The sequence below is a fragment of the Eptatretus burgeri genome, chromosome 10, assembly GCF_056783735.1.
Source record: "Eptatretus burgeri isolate ZD-2024b chromosome 10, Ebu_testis_v1, whole genome shotgun sequence".
Lineage (NCBI taxonomy): Eukaryota > Metazoa > Chordata > Myxini > Myxiniformes > Myxinidae > Eptatretus > Eptatretus burgeri.
The window spans coordinates 48,604,319-48,630,257 of NC_140970.1; the positions used below are offsets into that span (position 1 = coordinate 48,604,319).

The following is a 25,939-nucleotide window of genomic DNA, read 5'->3' on the forward strand; positions in this document are numbered from 1 at the left end:
TCTCTCTCTCTCTCTCGCAATCGCAATCTCTCTCTCGCAATCGCAATCTCTCTCTCTCGCAATCTCTCTCTCTCTCTCGCAATCTCTCTCGCAATCTCTCTCGCAATCTCTCTCTCTCTCTCTCGCAATCTCTCTCGCAATCTCTCTCTCGCAATCTCTCTCTCGCAATCTCTCTCTCGCAATCTCTCTCTCTCTCTCTCTCTCGCAATCTCTCTCTCTCTCGCTCTCTCTCTCTCTCTCTCTCTCGCAATCTCTCTCTCTCTCTCGCAATCTCTCTCTCTCTCTCGCAATCTCTCTCTCTCTCTCTCGCAATCTCTCTCTCTCTCTCTCTCGCAATCTCTCTCTCTCTCTCTCGCAATCTCTCTCTCTCTCTCTCTCTCTCTCTCTCTCTCTCTCGCAATCTCTCTCTCTCTCTCTCTCTCGCAATCTCTCTCTCTCTCTCTCTCGCAATCTCTCTCTCTCTCTCGCAATCTCTCTCTCTCTCTCGCAATCTCTCTCTCTCTCTCGCAATCTCTCTCTCTCTCTCGCAATCTCTCTCTCTCTCTCGCAATCTCTCTCTCGCAATTCTCTCTCTCGCAATCTCTCGCAATTCTCTCTCTCCTCCATAATTCAGAAGGAATTAACCAGTCAATTAGGATGAGTTCCTTTACTCCATTTTAAGAAAACCTGCTTCGGATTTCGTTCCTGTGCTCTCAATCTTTTGTAATTGTCTACATTACAAATCAACAGTAATATGACACCTGAAAAGTTCAATGAACTCTCCCATTAGATTGGTCAATGATTTTATGAAGTCTCAACTTTCATGTGAAAATGTTATTCTGATATCATTTTGGCATGTGATGAAGCTGCCTGCCCTCTTTATTTTCCTGTGAATTTAATTGGCTTTAGTCTTTATAAACCGCCTTTCATGGCATCTGCAACTGCACCATGAACATTTACAAAGCTGATCAAATTGCTTCTCCATTGTGGAATTTACCAGCCTTAATGGTTTAACAACACAGGGCTTGTTTCACTGGCTAAGGTGACCATATCTTCCACATAAGATTTGTTGAATAATTACTTCAGAACTGAGGATTGGTGTTTATAATCACAAACTTAATCTGTTATAAAATGCTTAACATGCAAACAAGCACCTTACCACTTTGGGTTTGAAAGGGGGTGTCACTGCTCGCTTCTCCAGGTCTGCCCAGTTGATCATTTTGAAGAATGCTTGCTCTCGGATGTTGCCCACAATCCCCAAACGTTTTCCCGGTTCTCGCTCGAACAGCTGAACCAAGGGATAAAGATATTTTGTCTGATTCAATTTATCAATTGTGCATCATACTAAAATAGGCAATTCTGTGTATGTATGTATGTACATTTGACTATTATAGAATCAAATGGCTGTGCCAATCTCCCGCAATTTTTTTTATGCGTGTCCAGTTTACCCAGTCAGGCCATGGGCATAAATAATTCCCAACCCCACCCTGCTCCCCCAGCAGAATGGGGAGACTTGCAATTTTCACCTCTCCATGGTGAATAGTATAAGTGGTTTCATCCAATGACCCCTGCCAGAGGGAGAGGGTATTGAAGTCTTCTTGTTTTGCTCCCAAAGGCTACGGGTGTTACAAATCTGCTTTACATATCCCATGTGGGCTAGCACAAGTGCTGAGAGATATGCACAAACACCTCTGAGATGTCTAGCCTGGGTTGGAATCCTGACCCAGCTATAAACTGTCATCTTGGCATCTCGTAGGCAGGGCAAGGAATCATTGTGTGCCGTCCATCGGAATGATGTTAAATTTGGCATCCCATCTTCCAACATCAGTTGGTGGATGTTAAAGGTCCCACGATAACCTTTGCAAAGAGTAGGCAACCTGAAGAAATTACAAATTCCTGCTCTAACCTACAGGAGGGCACTGCATCAGAGGCACACTCACTCCAGAAATGCTGCAACCACCAGCCACGGGCTACATAAAATGAATGAATGAATTAGATCAGAGCCTAAAATGTCTAGCATAGGCTACGATGTGAAATTAAGGCCTTCAATCCAATTCAATAGATCAGCATTAAACACTACATGACATGAATGTGGTGCACAAGTTGTGGCACCTGCTCAAGAATGTTTCGGGCATCCCGGGAAATCCACCGGGGATAGTGGGGAACATCCATGCGGATCGACTCGAAGAGTGCGTCCTCATCGTCCCCATGAAAGGGAGACTGTCCAACAAGCATTTCGTACAGTATGACTCCGAAGGACCACCAGTCCACCGATGTGTTGTATTTCTGCCCGAGTAAGATCTGCAAATGAAACAAACATTGTTTGACCAACTGTAACAGAGCAGGGATCCTCAAAATGCCCAACATGTCATGTAATTGACATCAAACGTACGGATACTTTCAGTTCGTTTCTACAGCACGAGTCGAACGTTGATATTTCATTTTGTGAACAAGCCACGAGTGCACAAATTGTAAATAATCAGTGTGAAAATCTCAGAGGGATTTTTTTGAAGTTGTTTTATTTTGTATACTTTGTCGAGGCTCATATAAGAGCTGTCACAGAACATATAACAAAGGGAAGAGGAGACAAGAGATGTGGGAGAGGGAAGCACAAAACAGTGGTGAACAGAGACAGTCGATCTGTGGAAGGGAGAGGGATGGGGCAGGGTACACATGTTAATCAATATGGACACGACAGGGACTTTCTGGAAAGTAAAGCAGGAATTTGAAGGTAGAGAAGATCATAATGTTGGATGGAGGAAGATATGACATGGTGGTGAACAGCTGTTTTGAAGATCTGGAGGGAAGAGTGGGATTGAAAGTGTGGTAGTTTGTTTCAGAGGAGGGAAAAAAAGGAATGAAAGAGAGCAGTGATTCTTGATTTTGGCAATTTCACAAAAAAGCGGGTTGCTGGCAGACCTTGAGCACCCTGTGGAAATATTGGGGGGGGGGGGCGCAAGGCTGGAAAGGAGTCGGTGGAAGACAGAGTGACCACAAACCTGCCTGCAGTCAGAGAGTGAGACACCCAAAGACTCAGCTTCATCGCAGGAGATACCAATGATCCTAAAATCCTTAGTCTCCACTGCATAAAGTGAAGCTCGGTGTGAGGAAGGAGCACAACCCCAAAGGGAAGAGCAGTACTCCATCAGGCCGTGGATGAAAGCTTTATATGTGGTCAGGAGCTCAGGTGTGCTCAGGAAGGACTTTGCACGGCAGAGATTGCCCAGTCGAAAACTGGCTTACAAAGCCAGTTTGGAAATGTGGCTTTCCCAGGAAAGATCATGGCAGAATGTGAGATGCAAAAGCTTGAGAGAACTTCTTCAAGGGGACGATTGAGAAAGTAGATGGGGGGGGGGGTTCCAGACGGTCCTTTTGGAGAGACATAGTTAGAGAGTGTGAGATTCAGAGCTTTGTGGAAGAAACTGAGATCGTCTTCAGTTGGGTTTGCCTTCCATGAGGCGAAGGCAAGTTGTATTAGGGAAACTGCCTTGCCACAAGCTTCCGTGTACCATGGGCAGGAGGAAGGGTAGGACAACTGAAGACGAGTTGGGATAAATCTGTGCATGAGGGAGAGCAAGTTTCTATGAAAGAATTCCCAGGACGAGTTGATGTCAGAGGAAGTAGAGATGGGAGACGAGTCGAGAAGTTTGATGGCTGCTTGAAGTCTCTGCCAGTCGGCCTGAGTGAATTTCCAGTCTTATCGGCACTGAGGTGGTTCTCTGAGAACGGCCAGAGAGATGTCGACTTTAACAAGCATGTGGTCAGGTGAACCAAGTGGAGCAATTAAGAACAGCAGATATTTGCAGGGAAATTGGTCAAAATCAAATCCAGAAGAGATGTAGTACTGTGGACTGAGATCTGGGTTGGGAAGTTGGCAGATTGTGTTGTCCCAATGAGTCGCAGAAGTGCCATGGCAGGTGAGAGAGGTACCCACACCCAGCCAACTGGCATGATGACAATTGAAGTCACCACATATGAGGAATAGAGAGTTGGGTTGAGTGTATCGAAGTTGGTCCATGTTTTAGGAGAGCAAGACATAAATGTAGTCATTACTGTTTGGTAGACTGTAAACACACATATACACATGAGGTGTATTAACAACAACAACAGATTATATTGGGTTCAGGTTAAAATCAAACTGAAGGCAGGATTTTGTTGGAAAATTATTTGGATTGGGAAACCAAGCTCATCTCAGGAGAATTACCATGTTTCTGTTGCATTCAGAAAATATCCAACTCGTTCGATGCTTTTTCAGGAAAGATGTAATTTAGGTGTTCCAGCTCAGCTGGTTTACATGCAGTTGCAGTCCACACATTGCTATAAACTCAATGCTTGATGTCTTGAGGGAAATTTGGGATGTTAACCAAAATGTTATGAAAAACCTCCAAAAATCAAATGAGAGAAATAAGACTCGGTGGCGTAATGGTTAGAGCGTCCATTCCGAGTATGGGAAGTAAGCAGTTCAAACCCCAGCCAGGTCATAACAAAAGACTTGACAAATTGTACGTACTGCTTCCTTGCTGGACTCTCGGCATTTAAAAAAGCAAAGATAATGGACAAACAACCATCGTGCTGGCATTGTTGGGCCAAATGGTCTCCTGCATTGAAGTTCCTTGTAAGGGAACGTATTATTACAAGGCAAAGTTCAAGTTGCTACATTCAGAGCAGCATTGCGTTACCTCTGGTGCAATATAGTCCGGTGTGCCGCAGAATGTACCCGTCTTGAAATTGCCACCAACTTTCTCCTTGCACATGCCAAAGTCTGCGATCTTTACGTGCCCTTCACGGTCGAGCAACACGTTGTCCAACTTCAGGTCTCTGGTAACAAACACAAAGTGAACAAAAAGTGACTTTGATCCATTTCACAGGTTTGGAAAAAATTGTTCTGACCAAATATAAAGAAATGATAGTATATTGGAATCACCTGTACACAATGCCTTTCGAATGAAGGAATTGGAGGCCGCAAATGATCTCGGCTCCATAAAACCTGCAACATGTTGAAAAGCGTCCATGTTACAGCAGTGCAAGTCTGTGGCTTCACTCATTAATCATACTCTGGGTTTTTACAATGTTTTTTTTATGGGAGAAGATACAAACCGTTTACCACTCTTGGTCAGTTCACTCAGCCACACAGGACGAAAATAACAAATTTCTCAAATAGCCGAGACGATGAGTTGGAATAACTTACGTTGCACGGTTGCAGTCAAATTTGCCTTTTTCCTGGATGTGAAACATGAGGTCTCCACCGTTCAAGAACTCCATCACAAAAAACAGGTGATCCTGGGAGGGCCGCAGCGCACGGACATTACCATTGTGATGAAAAAAAACATTATTTCCCATATCTGTGTTTGTGATTCATGTCCTGTATGTGATGAGAGTGAAAAATGATAAACTGATACACAAAAACCGTTCATATATATATATATATATATATATATATATATATATATATATATATATATATATATATATATATATATATATATATATATATATATATACTCCACAGAACTAAAGTTCATTCTAATGTAATTTATAGCAAAATAATAAAGACAAACAGAGAGGTTACGTGTACATGTCCAGTTTCATATTCTTTATTTTTCTCTTCAAGAGTGAAGCTTATTTTACGAGCAAGGTTAAATTGACAGTGGGGTATGAAGCGTTAATGGGGGTAATAAAGATCACGAGTCAGGATGGAGGATGACAAGAGGTAATGGTGCACTGCATGCTTGAAGCCCTTGAGGGAGGAGTGGGAAAGAAGAGCCTCTGTCTACAAGGCTGTTTCAGAGATGGGATAAATGGGGAACAAAAATGTCTTGTGCTTTGCAAATATTCACTCCCTTTCAGGACAAGAGCGATAATACTCCTTGGAGGTCTCTGCACTTCATTGGAAGAAGTAGAAGAAGAAACATAAGCAGAGTTAAATTTACAGCTGTACTTGTAAATAGACTTGAACCCTAACAAGCTCATTTTGATGAGAACAAAGTACAGAGTTATTTTGCAAAACAAGACTATATTCGCCACTAGCTTGCCAAAGTTGGACAGAACGTCGGGCTCATTGAAATAAAAGAAGCCGGACCTCAAGCAAGGATATCACCATAGTACGCACCCGGTGAGAGTGGGTATTACCCGTTCTTACAAACATTACCACCTTTCAGGGTGCAAATCTGAACAAGTTGAACTGAAATGGTCCAAATAAATTATTGGCCATTCCAATATTTTAATTCCCATTTTCCATGTTGGATTGTATGTGACAGGAACAATTCCATCAGCAGAAAATGTACTTGGAATACTAATTTGCTGAAATATCGTTTAATGTAAATCAACCCCATATAGTGGGAATAATTGGAGCGTAGTAGTAGTAATGGTACGACAAATGTGGTCATTATTAGTTCGATATTTATCGGCATACCTTCCTGATGAGGGTAAACAAGCCTAAAATCTCGGATCGGCGGCTCCGTTTGGTGTTCAACTGATGTTGACCATGTTATGTTTGACAGTCACCGGGCCGAGGCCTCTGGGTTGGAGGTGACGCTTTGGTGTAGGACTTTGTCCAATGGCGCTTGGGGAAGAGCTCGTCACACTCCACACACACAATTATATATATGTATATATATATATATATATATATATATATATATATATATATATATATATATATATATATATATAATACATATGCTGTAAGAACACACTATTCGCAGACTCGCTATTCGTGGGTCATAAAGTGTGACCTGCTTCTACATTCATGCTTCGCATTTTCATGGTTTTATTAATTAGGGTACCGTCATTTTGACAGGGAACCCTATTGTTATTCTTCTGTTTATTTCTTATTTCTTATTTTTCTTTTTCCCCCGGCAATTTTGCGGGTTCTTTCGCTTTAAAAATCATTTTCTCAGGAACGGTAAGTCCGATTGACACGAAATTTTCACCATAGTATGTATCTTTTTTGATAGCAAACTTAAGTGGTAATTGTGACGTCATAAGTCACGTGGTACGTGCGCTATCTTGAAAAAACCGATAAACTTTGGACGTCTGTATCTCTGAAACTTTCGAGGGTAAAAATGTGTTCGCTTCATACATTTAAATATGCTCCTCAAGGGGAACAGCGGTAATTTTTCATGAGGTCATCGGTCAAGAGATGTGCCGGTCAAAATTCGTTCGGTACAACGCTGCATAGGAAAAATCTGAAATTTCTTGAGCCTCATCTGCACAACAATTGACCATAGAAAAAATATATTATGACGTCATAGGTCACTTGTTTCGGCAGCCATCTTATTTTGGGAATTAAAAAAAAAAAAAAATCTTCTCCAGAACGGCTAAACAGATTGAGGAGAAACTTTACACACACATTCCCCATGAGGTCCTTTATCAAGTTTGTTAATTTCTTATTGATCGTTCATACAGTCTGGTGGCCATCTTGAATTTACCCAAAACCTTCAAACATCTTCTCCAGAACAACTCCTCAGATCAAAGGGAAACTTCACAAACTAATTGGCAACGAGTAGGGAATATAAGTTTGTTAATTTCTAATTGACAGGTCACATGGTTTGACAGCCATGTTGGATTCATAAAAATATTAAATAATGTTTTCTCTGGAATCACATAACCTATCAAAGCGAAAATTTGCAACTATCATCATCCATGATGTCTGCATTCATAGTAAAAATTATAACGTCACAAGTCACATGGTTTGGCGGCTATTTTGGATAGAAAAAAACTGACCTTATCCAATTTATACGAAACTTTACACTTGTTAGGGTCCCCGATGGGAAGCTGAATATAAATTTATGATGTTATAGGTCACTTGTTTCGGCAGCCATCTTGTTTTGGGAATTTATTTTTTTAAAAATCTTCTTTTCCAGAACGGCTAAACAGATCGAGACAAAATTTTACACATATATTCCCCATGTGGTGCTTTCTCAAGTTTGTTAATTTCTTCTTGATCGGTCACATGGTTTGGTGGCCATCTTGAAAAAAACCCGAAAACCTTCAAACATCTTCTTCTCCAGAATGGCTGATCGGATCAAGGGGAAACTTCACACACTTATTGCACATGAGTAGAGAATACAAGTTTGTTAATTTCCAATTGATAGGAAACATGGTTTGGTGGCCATGTTGGATTTAAGAAAAATATTAAATAATGTTTTCTCTGGAACGGCTTAACCTATCGAAGCGAAAATTTGCAACTGTCATCCCCCATGATGTCTGCATACATGGTAGAAATTATGACATCACAAGTAACATAGTTGGGCAGCCATCTTGGATAGAAAAACGAACCTTTTCCGATTGACACAAAACTTCACAGACATGTTCCATGACACAGTTGAAAGCAGAATCTAATTTTTTTTTGTCATCTCATGTATCTCATGTTGTATCAAGGGCCAAGGTCTGGGTAGTGCACACGAGTAGTGAATATAACTGTTAATTTCTAATTGATAGGTCACATCGTTTGGCAGCCATGTTGGATTTAAGGAAAATATTAAATAATGTTTTCTCTGGAACCGCTTAACCTATCGAAGCGAAAATTTGCATATGCCATCTTCCATCAATTCTGCATACATGCTAAAAATTATTACGTCACAAGTCAAATGGTTTGGCGGCCATGTTGGATTTAAGAAAATATTAAATAATGTTTTCTCTGGAACGGCTTAACCTATCGAAGCCAAAATTTGCAACTATCATCCCCCATGATGTCTGCATACATGGTATAAATTATGACATCACAAGTCACATAGTTGGGCGGCCATCTTGGATAGAAAAACGCACCTTTTCCGATTAACACGAAACTTCAGACATGTTCCACGACACAGTTGAAAGCAGAATATAAATTTTTTTGTCATCTCATGCATCTCATGTTGTATCAAGGGCCGAGGTCTGGGTAGTGCACACGAGTGGTGAATATAACTTTGTTAATTTCTAATTGATAGGTCACATGGTTTGGCGGCCATGTTGGATTCAAGAATTATATTAAATAATGTTTTCTCTGGAACCACATAACCTATCGAAGCGAAACTTGGCCAATATAATCTACCTCCATGCCTGCATGCACGTTAAAAATTATGACGTCACATGTCACATGGTTTGGCGGCCGTCTTGGATAGAATAACGCACTTTGTCCGATAAAGACGAAACTTCACAAACGTGTTCCACTACACGATTGGAAGCAGAATTTAAATTTATGATGTCATAGATCACATGGTTCGTCTGCCATCTTGGATTGAAAATTAATAAATTTTAAAAATAGTCTCCTCCAGAACAGCCAGACAGATTGAGGCAAAAATTCACACAAACTTTCCGCAAGACATCCTTTCACAAGTTTGATAATTTCTAATTGATAGGTCACATGGTTTGGCAGTCATGTTGGACTCAAGAATTACATTAAATAATGTTTTCTCTGGAACCACATAACCTTTCGAAGCAATACTTGGCTACTATAATCTCGCCCCATGCCTGCACATATGTTAACAAGGACAAATGTGTCCAAGAGCCGCGTCCTAAAGGTTTTGTCTTCACCAGAAGAAGAACAAGAACTTAAGAAGAAGAAGGAAAAAAAAAAAAAAACTTCCGATATTTCATCACATGCCTTGACGGAGCCAATAGCGAGACCAGTCATGGACGAGCGTCGTTCATGACAAGAAAATAGTGTATTTATGAAATTACAATACATTAAATGGAATAATCTTTAAATAGTAACGTGAACTTTTCGAAGCTTTAAAGCAAATGTCCAAATATATTTAAAAGTTCATGATAGATGCTCTCAAAAGGCACCCTCAATGCGAGGATGTGTACAAGTGTTTAGTATTTTAGGAGATACGGATCCTGTATATGAAATAGTCGAGTCCTTAAGGATCTGTCTTCACCAAAAGAAGAAGAACAACAACAATGCCGAGCTCTCTTAATTTTAATTTAGAAGAAGAGTAATAAAATGAGGAAGAAGAGTAATAAAATGAAGAAGAAGAGTAATAAAAAAAAGAAGAAGAGTAATAAAAAAAAGAAGAAGAGTAAAAAATGAAGAAGAGAAAAAATGAAGAGTAGAAATTGAAGAAGAGGAAATAATGAAGAACAAGAGTAAAAAATGAAGAAGAGTAAAAAAATAATGAAGAAGACGAGTAAAAAATAATGAAGAAGAAGAGTAAGAAATAATGAAGAAAAAGAAGAAGAGTAAATAATGAAGAAGAAGAAGAAGCGTAAAACAATGAAGAAGAAGAGTAAAACAATGAAGAAGAACAGAAAAAATGAAGAAGAAGATGAAGAAGAGTAAAAGAATGAAGAAGAAGAGCAAAAAATGAAGAAGAAGAAGAGAAGAAAATGAAGAAGAAGAGTAAAAATTGAAGAATAAAAAAAAAAGAAGAAGAGTAAATAATTAAGAATAAGAGTAAAAAATAACGAAGAAGAGTAAGAAATGAAGAAGAAGAAGAAGAAGGGTAAAAAATGAAGAAGAAGATTAAATAATGAAGAAGAAGAAGAGTAAAAATGAAGAAGAGTAAAAAAATGAAGAAGAGAAAAAATTGAAGAAGAGTAAAAAAAATGAAGAAGAAGAGTAAAAAAATGAAGAATAAGAGTAAAAAATGAAGAGTAAATAATGAAGTGCTAAAATCAGACATGCTAAAATTATGACATCGTCACATTGTGTGGCGGCCATCTTGGATAGAAAAACACACCTTTTCCGATTTACACTAAATTTGACAGACGTGTTCCAACACACGCTTTGAAGCAGAATATAAATTTGTGATGTCATAGGTCACATGGTTCGTCAGCCCTCTTGGATTGAAAATTTATAATTAGGGTACCCTGTCATTCTGACAGGGAACCCGATTGTTATTCTTCTGTTTATTTCTTTATTTTTTATTATTTCTTATTTATTCTTTTTCCGCCGGCAATTTGCGGGTTCTTTCGCTTTAAAAATCATTTTCTCAGGAACGGTAAGTCCGATCGACACGAAATTTTCACCATAGTATGTATCTTTTTTGATAGCAAACTCAATTAGTAATTGTGACGTCATAGGTCACGTGGTACGGGCGCCATCTTGAAAAAAACGATAAACGTTGGACCTCTGCATCGCTGAAACGGTGCATTGGAAAAATTTTTCGCTTAATACATTTGAATAAGCTCTTCAAGGGGAACAGGGGTGATTTTTCGTGAGGTCATTGGTCAAGAGGTGTGCCGGTCAAAATTTTTTAGGTACAACGCTGCATCGGAAAAATCTGAAATTTCTTGAGCCTCGTCTGCACAACAATTCACCGTAGAAAAAAATATTATGACATCATAGGTCACTTGGTTCGGCAGCCATCTTGTTTTGGGAATTTTTAAAAAAAAATCTTCTTCTCCAGAACGGCGAAACAGATCAAGGCGAAACTTTACACACACCTTCCCCATGACGTCCTTTATCAAGTTTGTTAATTTCTTATTGATCGGTCATATAGTTTGGCGGCAATCTTGACTTTACCGTAAACCTTCAAACATCTTCTTCTCCAGAACGGCTGAACAGATTGAGGCGAAACTTTACACACACATTCCCCATGAGGTCCTTTATCGAGTTTGTTAATTTATTATTGATCTGTCATATGGTTTGGCGGCCATCTTCAATTTACCGTAAACCTTCAAACATCTTCTCCAGAACGGCTCGTCAGATCAAGGAGAAACTTCACAAACGTATTGCCCAAGAGTAGGGAATAGAAGTTTGTTAATTTCTAAGTGATAGGTCACATGGTTTGGCAGCCATGTTTGATTCAAGAACAATATTAAATATTGTTTTCTCTAGAACCACTTACCCGATCAAAGCTAAACTTTGTGACAGTCATCTGCAGAAAGTCCCATGTTGTATCAAAGGCGGACGTGTGGGTACCCGGTCATCACTGCCAGCAGTTATAAAGTGGCAGTTCTAGTTATTATTATTATTATTATTATTATTCACCCTTCAGGACTGGTCTCCTGTATCCACGTGAGAAATTGGAAATCAGCCAATTAATCGCAGCATTACATAAAAAATGCGCAAAAACAGATCCCCTGAACGAAAGCCCAGTTAGCTTGCTGTACTTCCAATCATCAGCAAGGTCATGGAATCCATCATCGCAGATGAAATCAAATCCTTCCTTTTCTCCAACGGCCTCATCTCAGACCATCAATTCAGATTCAGACCTGGTCACTCTGCCATGGGCATGCTGCTTCTATTCTCCCACAATGGTGGAGGCCCTCAATATTAGACATGAGATCGGGGTCATCACTCCGGACATATCTTGAGCTTTTGATAAAGTCTGCCATCCTGCCTTGCTCTCCAAATTGACTGCCGATGGAATCCAAGGACAACTCCACTCTTGAATTACTGACTTCCTCCACTCTCGTACACAAGTTGCAGCTCTCAACGGAACCATTTAATCTCCTCTCCCTGTCAAGGTAGGAGTACCCCAAGGCAGTGTTCTCGGCCCCATATTATTCCTAATCTTCATCAATGATCTTGGAACTGACTCTTGAAAATCCTCTTTATCTCTTTGCTGACGACTCCACTCTCTGCCATGACATCTCTCATCCTTCTGACAGACAAGCAGCAGCCTCTCCCCTCTCCTCAGACCTTGACAAAATCACAAACTTGTCAAACACAATTTTGCTTATGTATCTATATTGTCCACCCTTTGCATTCTCTCTTACCCCTCATCGTTACCTGCATCCCTTGTTTGTCCATCTCCGTCTACTTTCTCCCTCCACCCTATTGTTGGTATTTCCCCTTTCTCCTACTGTTCCTTTAGGTTATGTTGTGTGTGTCCTGATTTGTTCTGTGCAATCACTCTTCCATGAGCCCAGACCATATTAAAAATACATAAATATTTTTTAAATGCCTCAACATTTGCGTACCCTGATGTTCGCAGCATTTTTCAGGAACGTATCCCCCACGAATAGCAGGGTCCCACAGTATAAATATGCAACAATGGAAAATAAAAGTAAATTGTGAATAATAGTGGCAATATGGAATGCAACGAAGAATGCAAAGAACATGAGGAAGATGGCAATAAGCAATGGGAAGGTGTCAAGGAAGGGAAATAAAATAAACAAACAAACAAACAAGCAGTCATAGACTGGTACTTACGAAATCGTCAACTTGACCTCTGACCTTGTCTAATAAAACCTGTCTCTGGAGAAGGTAGCGACGCAAACCACAAGTTTCTACGATAATTCTGTACCAAACCTCTCATAAAACATCCGATTTTTACCAGAATTTCGACAACCGCGTGTGAAGCATACTGAACCATTACCAAAATTGAAGACAGGATTGAAATTGACTTTAAAACGAGCGCGTAATGCCGTGTGTTACAATCCCCCTCATCAGCATAATCTTCAGTTAAGCCTCAGATACGACACCCGACATAAATCTCATAAAACATCCGATTTTTACCAGAATTTCGACAACCGAGTGTTAAGCATACTGAACCGTTACCAAAAGTGAGAACAGAATTGCGATCCGAATTAAAAATGAACTCGTAACGTCGACCGAAGCAAAAATCTCCATTTCTCCACGCAATTATTTAATATTATTTTGTCAAAGTCACAAAACCGTAATATTCGGCCATCCACCAACAATCTTTACATAATCGGACGGCTTAGCGAGTCAGGCATGCGACGATAACCTTTATTGGGATAAAAAATGACTTTTAAACACCATCTTTATCGAAAACACCATCAGAGCGCACACGCAAAACCTTTACGTGACTCATCGACGCGTCTGCTCGAGCGCGCTGCACCAAGTGACGAGCCGTGACGCGGCGAGTGAAATATTTTTTTTACACAATCTTAAAGCGTCTCCAAAACATCCGATTTTTACCAGAATTTCGACAATCGAGTGTTAAGCGTCCTAAGCGATCGCAAAAACCGAAGACAAAATTAAAATCGAAGTTAAAACGAACTCGTAACGTTGAGCGAAGCAAAAATACTCCATTTCTCCACATTGATTTACGGAATTATGTTTGACCGATTTTGACCAAAATCTAATCAGCACTAGCCATCACCCTCCTGAATCACGTGGTGTAATTTGACATTGGTAGCTTCTTCCGTTCTCGAGTTATCGTGCCTACAAACAAACACACACACAAACAAACACACACACAAACAAACAAACACACAAACAGAGGACGGAAGTCATCAATATACTTACGAAATCTTTAGATTTCGTAAGTAATAAATTTAAAATAAAAAATGAGCCTCTTTTTCAGCTCTGCAAAGGCACACCGTACTGGGCTCTGGAATGTGAGGTAGAGGTGAGTGAGGAATGGATTCTCCCAAGCCAAGGAAAGGACTCTCTTCTCTATCATAGTACATTCAACATCATCGTCCATCAGCACCACGTCCTTCTTCAGCGCCTTCAGAGCAAAATACTGTTGTTTGCCCCTCAGTTCAGCCAACAGGACCTGGCATAGCAAAAGAGAAGCATTGACTTTTCTGATTCTGATGTACTATTGTGAGTAAAGAGCGAGTCATCACTAACAATAGAGAGTGCAAGTCATGCTTTGCTCATCACACCGATTATCAAATTGTGTTACAATACCAAAGTGACTCAAATGAGTCCCAGCCAAGGTTTTTAGAAAATGTGATGGGTAAGAGGGATAAAAGAGAGGCAGAGAAAAGTGTCGGTGCTGCCAAAGCAGTTTCTTGGCAAGGCATATACTTGGTGGTTTGCCATTGCCTTCTGAGCAGTAGTTAGGGCAGGAATTTGTAATTTGTTCATGTTGCCAGCGATAGCTCACCTACTGTTCAGAAAGGACACCATGCGATCTTCAATACCCACCAACTATGCCAGTAGACGGGATACCCGATTTAACGTCCATCCGAGGGACGGCACACTCATTGATGAATCGCTCTGCCTGCGAAACACCGGGATGACAGTTTATAGCCGGGTCGGGATTCAAACCCAGACTCGACAGCTCGTATTACCCAGTCGAGATAGCTTAAGGCTAGACAGGCTATAACCATTGTCTGGAGGGTAAATGTCACCAGGGTCTTAATGATATTCAGTGATTATACAAGGGCATTACAGGGTTTTCTATTCATGTGCTTCATGATGACCATTTTGGAACTACTGAATCCAAATACTGTATAACGTATGGGTGAGGTTTTATCGATTATTGTGTATGCCGAAACTTATGTAGTTAAATGATTGCGGAAATAATCATGGCTCTTATGGTTGTGTGAAATCCCAGTGAAGTATTTTCTGGCTCCTTGCATTCCAGCATCACAGCCACAAGTCAGCACGCTCGTGACATCACCACCACCAAACACAGCACGAATGCAATGGATACCATTTGTTCTAACTTGGAGCACAAATGAAACAAGATGGATGAAAAGTTGTGTGGTGGCGCAAGGGAAAATTAAACAAACCAAGAGCATGAACAACAGTAAGAGCCGGACAAAATTTCCACAGCAAAATAAAAAGGCAGAAAGAAGATGCGTATAATTGCAGAATGGGATGAACAGAAAACAACGATGACCCACCTTTCCAAAGCTGCCTTTTCCAAGCACCTTAAGGATGTTGAAATCCTTGAGGCTGGGCTTGTACGCATTTACAGGCAAGCTTATATCACGTGCAGGTGGGACAGGCGACAGTGCTACACCGTCACCTTTTCCTTTAGTGTGTGCATTCCACATGACGTCATATGGATCATCTTTGTCTGCAGAGGAAGTAAACAATGGTCAGTGCAAGTAATGCTTTGGTCATCATACCGAATATCAAATACCAAAGTGTTCCTGCCAAGGTTTTTTAGAAAATGTTGATGGGTAGGAGGGATAAAAGAGGCAGGGAACAAATGAACAGACATCTGTAAAACGGTTTACACGATTCATGGAATATTTCATGGGTACACAATTGTGCCTGCAACATGTGCAGGTACTTGAGTTTGATTTCCTTCGGCAAACATCACAAGGTAGGAAATGCATAAGCAAGAAATCCGTTTCAGGCAGACATCGAATTGCTTCCAAGAATGATCTTCGTCCAAATCTCGTACAAGTATTATTTGCAAAACGAACAGCTCCGTGACGTCATATCCGGTACATTATGATGCCAATGGATTCAAATCAAAACAGGCGGTTCCTACAGAAGATACGTCAAGGTCAAGAGGGGGTTAAGAAAAAGAACAGTTTCCATTTTTTGACTCATAATTAAAAAAAAAAAATCGTTCATCATTTGCCTACAGAAGAACAGAATGAGATAAAGCAACAGGTCCTGGCATTACAAAAGAGAAATGTTTTTTTGTCCACAAGCATCGAATAGAGGGTGGACATTAAGTGTCTTCATGCTATTTTGTGATGAAACAAGGAGATTCCACCCATGTGAGTTGTGTTGGCCATTTTGGAACTACCAAATCCAAGCGTGACAGATTGTTGAAGTTTTATCGATAACCGTTAAATAATCATGTAAGTAGTCATGGCGAATGTGGTTCTGGTTTTTTCTTGGTTTCTTTTTTTTTTTGGCCGATTATTCGCACGCACAATTTTGTAACCGCATCGGTCAAAGCCACGTGCGAATGGAAAACCAACGCACAGTTTGGACATGGAACGAAAACAGAGTGGAAATAATGCTCGTCACGGAACTGTTCGTTTTGCAAATAATACATGTACGAGATTTGGACGAAGATCATTACACGAGCAGATTCTTCTTGGCCGCAGCACTTAAAACCAAGACAAAATGTAATACTGCTCCCGAAGGGAAGCATGAAGGACACGAACCACAAAACCCTCAATGTTGAGCCTTTTAATACAAACGAATGAGCATCATAGACTGGTGTCCATGTGTGAACCATTATACCACCAAACCACCAATGGGCAGGTGTTTGCGGCGATTAGAAAACGGATATCGTGATGTAAGTGGCAAAGACAGTCGGAACGAGGCGAGAGAAGCGTTTCCTTAAATCAGCACAACGACGAACAAGGGGGAAAGGTCTTGGAAACGCATTTCAAGCTTCAGGATTTTTCAGCAAGGCTATAACCATTGTCTGGTTATAGCCAGACAACTTTTATAATCTATGGATTTTATCAACTGGAAGCTGGTAAGAATATATTAACCACCGCCACCATAGAAAGTGAGGTGCGCTTGAGGTTTTGAGCATGTCTTTCATCAGACCGAAAATAGGATGCATCATCGACGTGTGTGCTTCATGGTCCATCTTGCCCTTTGTTAGCACTTTGTCAGGGTGGGGGGAACTTAATGTACCTGCACATATTGCATGTTGATTACAGCACAAATGTATACGCTCTAATCCTCCAATTACAAAACAGCTTAATATGGAGAGCTTTCAAGGCAACCTGTAAACGGTAGCCACATCAAATGAAGATTATTGGGAAACCATGACAATCAGATTGTGTTGACTTGCATTTGAACACACTTGCATAATTCAGCACATCATCACCGAGATCATCAACAAGTTGAATGGATCAATCAACAGAAGACCAACCACAAGGGAAGAAAGCCTCAAGAAAAACTATATCCATCTCCCTTAAATTAATGAAGACAATAACCCAGAAGAGATCGTGCAAAAGCCAGCATATTGGGAATAAGCCTCGTTACACGTTTCAGCTTCACGTCTTCATCAGCATCACAAATGTGCAATCAAAAGAGTCAAAGTTCAGAAGCCACTGTCATGGCCGTTATGCTATGGTCTCAACCAAGACCGGCCAGATGGTACAAGGAGCGAAAGATGAGACTGGATAAAACGAGCATTCGGAAATAGTGGTGCAGGCACACTAAAACGTAACACTATAGAGTACAGTAGAGAGACGGTTGCAAATATTGCCATACAGCTGAAGTGAGAGTTTGCGATCACCTGACAAGATCGGGCCAGACTGATACACATCCATCGGTGCTTCACGGTCCATCTTCTCCATGTCTCGTTGACTTTTTGTCTGTGTGTAGCAAAGACAAGTTCACAGCACATTTGCTTTTCACTGGAACTACCAATGATTACATTGGTTGGGACAAGGTAGCTTATTTTTGCAACTTCCTGCCCTTCTGTGCACTGAAATAACCAGGTTTTAGCAACAACAGAGGTTTGGAATTGAAACAAGTACATGTTACCATAACTTTTCACATCGTTTTCATCAAATTGCTTCCTCTATAGGTTGCATTGACCATTTACAAACAAAATTAAACTGCCTCGTTAGGATAAAAACAATATTAATACAGTTCTTCAAGAAGCTGTTCATTTACGACATCTGATCAAGGATTCACGTTGTATCGTTATTTGAAACAAGAACGCACCATTAAAATACGGTACGTCAATTTCCCAGTAATGTTTGTGCAGGTAGGTATGTGGTACCTTTGTGGGTCCATTATTTGTTACAAATAACATCACATGCTTTGCGCACAGCAAATTAGGGGCTCCAAAAGGCAAGACGCAAATACAGCAAAATGGTACCACACTCACCACACTCACCACACTCACCAAAATGGTACCACACTCACCCTTTATGCTTCATCGATGCCCCTTTCCTCTTCGACTGCATTCTCTTCTCAAACTTTCTTTCCCTCGTCTCACTCCCAAATCTTCCCAACTGCTCTTGCATTCCTCCTCTCTCCTATCCTTCCCCATTGTTTTCCTTTTCTCAACGTACTTCTTCCTCTTGAGCGTACGTAATAAATACCCCCACTTGAGTATACTGATAGCTCCTAAACTGTAGCTTGAACTTCTATCCACCTGCAAGGCCTTCATCCGCAGCTTGATGGAGTACTGCTCTCCCCTCTGGGCTGGTGCCCCTGACTCACACTTTGCTCAGCTTGATGCATTGGAAGTAAAGGCCTTCAATATCAATGGAATCTCTCTCCTCTCCTCTCACGATGAAGCAGAGTCTGTGGGCCTATCACTTTCCCATCACAGACAGGTCGGTGGTCTCTCTGTACCCCTCCTTTCTGGTCTTGCACCCTCCCCACAAGTTCCTGCAGGGGACACATGCGCCACCATCAACCCCCTTCTGGTGAAACTACCTAAATCAAGGATCACTGTTCCCCTCCACTCATTCGTTCCTATTTTCTCCCGAACCAACTTCCACATCCTCTACAATCTTTCTTCCCTCAAAGTCTTCAAGACAGCTGCTTATCACCATCTCAGAAAACCCCTCATCCAAAGCCATGATATTTTGTACCCTCGTTTAGACTCCCCCCTACCTACCACCTCACCCCAAATCCCCCCTCCCTCCAAATTTCTAGTTTTCCCTTCCTGAGAGCTTGTTTCTGTTTCCATCTTGTCCACCCCACACGTCCGATTGTCCACCCACACTCATTAATTGTTAAAGTCTCCCTCTATTTTGTCCTTCAATCCTGCTGTTGGCATTTCCCCCTCTCTCGACTGTTCCTTTTGTTCTGTTGTGTCCTGATCCATTCAATGTACTAGCTCTTCCACGAGCTTTGACCTTGTATACAACCCCCCCTCCCCCCCCCCCCGAAAAAAAAAAAACATAAAATCTTGGGATACCTTAATTCTACCTCTCGATGAGAATCAGGATGTAATATTGATGGACAACGACAATGTTTGGGGCATTTATTCATCTCAAGTCTTTTTGATTTTATTCTCTATGATGAAGTTAGTCAAGGTTGAAGGGTTCTGTATGAATCAAAGGTGTGGGGGGTGGTGTGGGTGAGTATGCACACTCGCTTATCATTTATAAGCACTTCGGGTGCAAGGTAAGAGAAAGTGTAGATTTAGGCCTTGGAATGTTTGAGTAAAAGGGAAGGCTGATTGTGTGGATATTCTGATCAGAAGGAAAGTGTGGGGGGATTGTTTTTTTTAAGGGACCAGGTGGACAGGGAGTAGTACAAGGAATTGAAGTATTTTTTTAAGCTTCCGGTAGCTCCCTTGCATTCAGAACAAAAGAGGATTAACGATGAAGGGTCAATGCTAGAAATGTCAGCAGCTTCTTGTTTCACATGGTGGTTAGCACATAAATGTATGCCAACTACAATGATGCACACACATGGGAGGTTTAAACAGTAATGAGGAGGTCATTTGACCCATTATTGCTGTGTTGCACTCCAAAGTTAATTCCTTTACTCCAGCTTTAAACAAAGATATTCTTGATGTTTTACTAAAATCTAAGTGACCCCCCCTTGGACCTTTACACCCTTTAGACCCATAAAACCCCCTTCATACCCATACGTATATTAAAGTGAAATGTTTGTTTGTTTGCGCCCTTTGTGCTTTGAGCTCTCAAGGTTAATCACAACAAAACGTTATTCGATAAGATTTTTCACCATGGAGGTAATTTGGCCCGTTATTGCCGTGTTGCCTCCCGAGTTCATGTCTTTACGAACCAGAGGTAATTTATTCACTTCAGATTCCTCCTTTAACCCTTTAGACCGCTGAGACCACTTAGACTTCTTCGACTTCTTCGACCCTTTTGCACCCCTCAGAGTTAGACCATTACACCCTTGAGACCCCTTCATTACCCCTTCACACCAATTTATACCCTTTTGAAACCGATACACCTTCTTCGAAACTTCAGACACTTTTCAGATCTTTTAAAACCCTTTGGACACTTTAAGACTCCTTTTGTTCTTTCACCCTTTTGACCTTTAAACACTTTTGAGCCCTTTATGACCTTCAAGACCCTTAAGCCACTTTATCCCCTTTAGACCCCTTAGACCAGTGGTTCCCAACCTGTGGTACGCGAGGGCCTTCCAGGTGGTTCGCGAGCACTTTCGGGCTCAACCTTTAAAAAAAAAAAGATTAAAAAAAACCCCCAAAAAAACAACTGCTGCTGTGCCAGGACCTATCCAGTACAACGAAAGGAAAGGATGTTTTCAACCTTTTGGATAATTTCTTCAAGCATAATGAACTGGATTGGGGAAAGTTGGTCGGAAGCACAACAGATGGGGCTCCGTCTATGCTCGGTCGAAAGTCAGGGTTTCAAGCCCATGTGAAAGCTGCGTCACCAAACGCCACCGGTGTCCATTGTTTCATACACAGATTCGCCCTTAGCACTAAGGTACTCCCGCAGAATTTATTATTATGCTTGAACCGATTAATCAAAATAGTTAATTTCGTCAAAACATCCGCCCTGAATACTCAGCTGTTCAAACTGCTCTGTAAAGATCTTAGCTCCGACCACACCTGTCTCCGCTACCACACAGAGGTTCGCTGGCTCTTCCGGGGGAATACGACGAGGCGTCTCTTTTTACTGAGGGATGAACTCCTCATATTCTTCATGGAGAAAGAACACGATTTTCAAAAAGATCTGGAGGACGAGGAGTTTATCTCAAGGTTGGCCTACCTGTCGGACATTTTTGGGGTCTTCAACCACTTAAACATGTCATTCCAAGGGCCCAACTGCACTGTCTCAGACTTCATCTCGAAGCTGGGAGCATTTGTCCGGAAGCTGGACCTCTGGAGCTAGAACGTGGAGAGCAAACGCTATGGAATGTTCGAACTCCTGACTACCCTTGAGAGCGAGCCCAATGATGAATTTTCCCAAGAAATCGTCCGTCACCTCTCACTGCTCAAGACTGAGTTGATGTATTACTTCCCAGACATTACATGTTGTGCCTACATCACCAATCCGTTTTCTGTTGAACCAGGCGATCTGCCTGTCGGGACCAGGGACCAAGAGGAGCTCATAGATATCCAGGCTGATGAGAAAGCAAAGACGAAGCACAAGGAATGCTCACCTATGAACTTCTGGGTGACCATGGCCTCCTCGTACCCGACACTAGCCCGTCACGCTGTTCCCCAGCTACTGATTTTCCCCTCTACGTGGGAGTGCGAGCAGGGGTTCTCAGCCATGATGACCATCAAATCAAAGAGCCGGAACCGTCTTGCTGCGCCCGGGCATGATTTCCGATGTGCTGTGAGCAAAGTTATGCCCCGCATCGACCAGTTGGTGGAGAAGAAACAGATGCAGCCTTCCCATTAAATTTTGTTCTTTGTTGACAGTTACTTCATTTGTGTGTTCTACTTATGAATAAATTGATATCTTATGGAATTGAGTTTTTCTGGAACCAGGTGGTACGCGGTGACGGTATGGGACCTTCAAGTGGTACTCGATCAGAAAAAAGGTTGGGAACCACTGCCTTAGACAATTGAAAAAAATTCCCCCAAAAATCGGTTTTGATGACCTTTTTTGTGAATCATTTGCATCACATCAAAAGTTCCAATGACAAATCCAAAATGATATCTCAAAGCAAAACTAATGTTCAAAAGTGAAACTGAAACTACTGATCTGATAGATCATCAAATGGGAAACCAGAATGAAATGCTGTCATAAATACAGAATGAAAATTGCTGAAAGCAAAGCTATGGGGAGTATTGAGAGAGGCGGCAGGATGGGGGCTGAAGAAGTCATGTGGAGAGGGATAGGTGTCTGAAGTTGGTCGATTGGCATGGAAAGAACTTCAGTGATCTTCCATCAGGCGGTAGGCCCAAAACGTGCCGAAATCTTTTTCCCAGCCGAGCTTTCATAATATCACCCTCACTCCCAAGCAGTACTTCGGAGGTCCAACAAGCATGGATTGGAAATCTTCGCTGGTGGAATGGAACGAGGTTGCCGAAGTTATTAGCACCACCCACTGCGATATCTGCACAATGAATATTTACACTGAATTCTCTTTTCTAACAATACACACTCCAAATAAATTGCTCATTTGAGGGGAGACATCTACAAACCAGTCAGTGACGGGTACCCTGCTAATATAATATAATATTAATAAGAGTTCCCTCCAGGGAACTTCAATGCAGGAGCAGGCCATTAGGGCAATCAAGCCTGCACAATGGTTGCCAACCTATGGTTGGTTGTATGTGCTCCATCCTTTTCAAATGCTGAACATAAAGCAAGGGAGCAGCACTTACAATTATAAAGGTCTTTGGTATAACTCTGTCAGGGTTCTAACCGCCGACCTCTCAGACTCAGAGCTGACGCTCTAACCATTACACCACTGAGTCTGTTTAAGAACATGAATGAGGCCTTGTTGGGGGTAGCAGCTCAGGTGTCTAACACTGAAGGAGGAAGGACCAAAAGGAAGGAGCAGTGGTGGTTTTACTCAGAGGTTGAGCAGGAAGACAAAAGAAAAAGGCCTTTTAATGAATAGCCACATAACAGAGTATAGAGAGAAGAGGAAAAAAAAACATAAAGAGGAAAATAGAGTGGCAAAGGCGAGACAGGAGGAATGGACTGGCTTTGAAAGTTGTTGCTTTATGATCTGGGAGGAAGAGAGGATACTGAAGGATTGGCAGATAGATAGTTAGTGGCTATCTACAAGAATAAAGGAATGGAATGTGAGCATTAAATGGCTACAAGCTGATGGAGTAAATGTTCAAAATGTTGAATACGGTGAGGCATGATCGGCAAAGAGAGTTGGTGGAGATGGAGAGGATGCAGTTTCGGTTTATACCACGAGGGGAACAATGTGCTTCTTAATGCTTAAGTTGAGACATTTTTGGAAGGGAATAGTAAATTGGAGAGTAGGTTTATGGATATGGAGAAAGCATGGGATAGGGATAGAAAGCATGTGAAGGTTGTGTGTTGGTATCTGAGGAAGAAAGGACACCTCAAAGACTGGTAAGGATAGTTAAGGTAATGCATGAGGGGGTTGAGACATCAGTAACAACTAGGAATGGTTGCTCAGATGCATTCAAAACTCGAACGGCACTCAGTAGAGCGCATACCTCCGCCACGCAATGCCTGATTCAGCACAATAATAGTTGCATGGCAAAACATTTTTGGAAAGAAGGGGATTGAGGATATATGTGGAGAGAATAGAGGTAATGGTGAAAAAGAGAGAGAGGAGAGCAGATGTGGATATTAAAGAGAGGGCAGGCAGTTAAAGCAAGTGGGAATATTCAAGTACAATACATTGGTTCAATTTTGGAGAGGGGCAGTTGAAGTGAGGATGTGATATACTGTATATATATATATATATATATATAGCGAGACAGAGACAGAGACAGAGAGAGTGAGATAAATGGAGGAATATCTCTGGGGTAGTCATTGATCAAAAGATTCTGTTTAAGTTGAGGGAAAAGATTTACAAAGTGGTAATAAGATTGGTTCTCATGTATACTGGATATGAAATGGAAACTGGGGCTTTGAGAAAGGAACAAAGATTGCTGCAAAGGACAGAGATGCAAGTGTGAAGAGGGCTGATGGAGAGATCTCTGAAGAAAATGAGGATATCAGGCAGGAGTAAAAGACATCATCGAAAAGGCATGTCAGGCACATCTGCATTGGTCGGGGCAAATGCTGTGAAGGTCAGAGGGGAATGTGGTCAGACAGGCTTTTGACATCGATGGTTCGCAGGACGACGTGGGGAACACCAAACTGGAGGCGGAAGGAGGTGGTGGAGAGTGACATGAGCAGGTGGGGGTGTAGAAAGAAGATGTTTGGGACAAGGGTGTGGAGAGGGAAAACTCAGGCAGCTGGACAAACAAGAAAGTGGTAATTGGGGCCACAAATGTAGTCGTGGTAGTAGTATTAGTAGTCGCACTTGTCTGATAAAATTCTTCAAATGTGTCTATCTTTGAGTGAATGGCAAAAACTAAAAACTTGTACCTACTTGTATTTTAGCCTTTAAATGAATGGAAGTACAGAACATGTTTTTCCTAACATAACCATTTTCCATGAACCAAACTGGAGTGATTCAATTCACAGCATTCCACTCCTCCCCCCTCCCTTTCCTCTCTCCTCCCATCCCATCTCACCCTGTTCCCAGCAAATGCCTTACCTGCTGTAATGAGCCGACCTGAGCCAAGGCCTCGGCCATGAGTTTTTGATTAATGCCACACAGGTTTGCCACCTTCTTCTGGCATTTGTGGTGCACATTCATGCTGCACTCTGCAGAAAACAAAATAGCATTAATTGTTGAACAAACAAGAAAACAAGTCCTCATTGAGGACACAGCCCCTAACTGTACTGTAAAAACTGGATGTGTAGATTTTATAATTAAATTAATAAAATAAATAATATAAAAACATTCACAAATAAATAGACCAATAAATAATTCAAGACAACATGTAATGGTGATGGTAAATTGTACAATAAACAAACAATTCAAAGTTGTGTGTTGGTCGTGGAAATGGTAAAGTGTACACAAGTAAATAATGGTTCCCGAAAGCATACATACAATCCTGTACTATTCTCTCCTGTATATATTAAAAAAAATTAATAATAATAATAATAATAATAATTTTAATTCCAAAAATTCCAAATTCCCCAAATCATTTGATGTGCCTCAAGCAAAACATCTCTTTGCAACAATATTTTAGTGAGAGGTGTGACAGAGGTTGGGCAACCAAAGAAATCAGCCGTGGCAGAAAGTTGTTCCTCTTTCCTCTGTCTCGTATACATGCCCTATCAGTTCCCCTCACCTGCCTTTGCAAACCACATCTTTCCCAGGTCCTTCCCTCCAATCACAACCTCCTTGCAATAACAACTTCACAAACATCAACACTTCCCTTCCACACCATCACCTCCTGCAGTCTTCCTTTGCATTGATGCAATTGCATACTTTATCCTCACAATGCATCAGATTATAAAATTATTACTTTTTGGAGTGTCCCCCCCCCTCCCCCCTCCCCTTTTGTAATTGCACACACATTCAATCTCGGAAGCCATGCGTGCCCTTTGACTGCTGACAGTGTTTTGCTATAATTTTGTTTGCTGGTCCTTTTTTACTCTTACACTGGTTGCATCATTTTCTGGAAGCGCAGCTGTGCCGCTGATGCAGTACCCGTGTTACTAGTAAGCTGGTACTGATTTTGCTGACTTCGGAAGGATGACAGGCTGAATCAACCCACCTGGTGTTATTTCAACGGGACGACACAGGCTCGAACCCAAGACCCCAAGATCTCAAGCCAGCCACCTTACCCATGAAGCCAACACCAGGCTTACGAATTGTGCTGTTACAATAACAAAAACACCCCCCAAAAAAACAGTTCATTTATTTATTAATCTTAGATTTCCTTGCTATTATTGTAAAGAAAATTATCTCAAAGTCTGT

At 41.3% G+C, this 25,939-nt stretch overlaps 1 protein-coding gene across 1 annotated transcript in view; it reads right to left on the bottom strand.

Moving 5' to 3' along the window:
• The window catches only part of PRKCD (protein kinase C delta), a 110,575-nt gene that overhangs the window by 10,486 nt on the left and 74,150 nt on the right, over positions 1 to 25,939 (bottom strand). The window contains exons 9-17 of the mRNA XM_085898205.1: positions 24,665 to 24,774; positions 17,784 to 17,862; positions 15,460 to 15,635; positions 14,205 to 14,378; positions 5,168 to 5,259; positions 4,904 to 4,966; positions 4,659 to 4,797; positions 2,092 to 2,280; positions 1,139 to 1,267 (exon numbers count right to left, since the gene is read on the bottom strand). Coding sequence (XP_085754331.1) covers positions 1,139 to 1,267; positions 2,092 to 2,280; positions 4,659 to 4,797; positions 4,904 to 4,966; positions 5,168 to 5,259; positions 14,205 to 14,378; positions 15,460 to 15,635; positions 17,784 to 17,862; positions 24,665 to 24,774 — 1,151 coding nt within the window. The remainder of the gene's footprint in view (positions 1 to 1,138; positions 1,268 to 2,091; positions 2,281 to 4,658; positions 4,798 to 4,903; positions 4,967 to 5,167; positions 5,260 to 14,204; positions 14,379 to 15,459; positions 15,636 to 17,783; positions 17,863 to 24,664; positions 24,775 to 25,939) is intronic.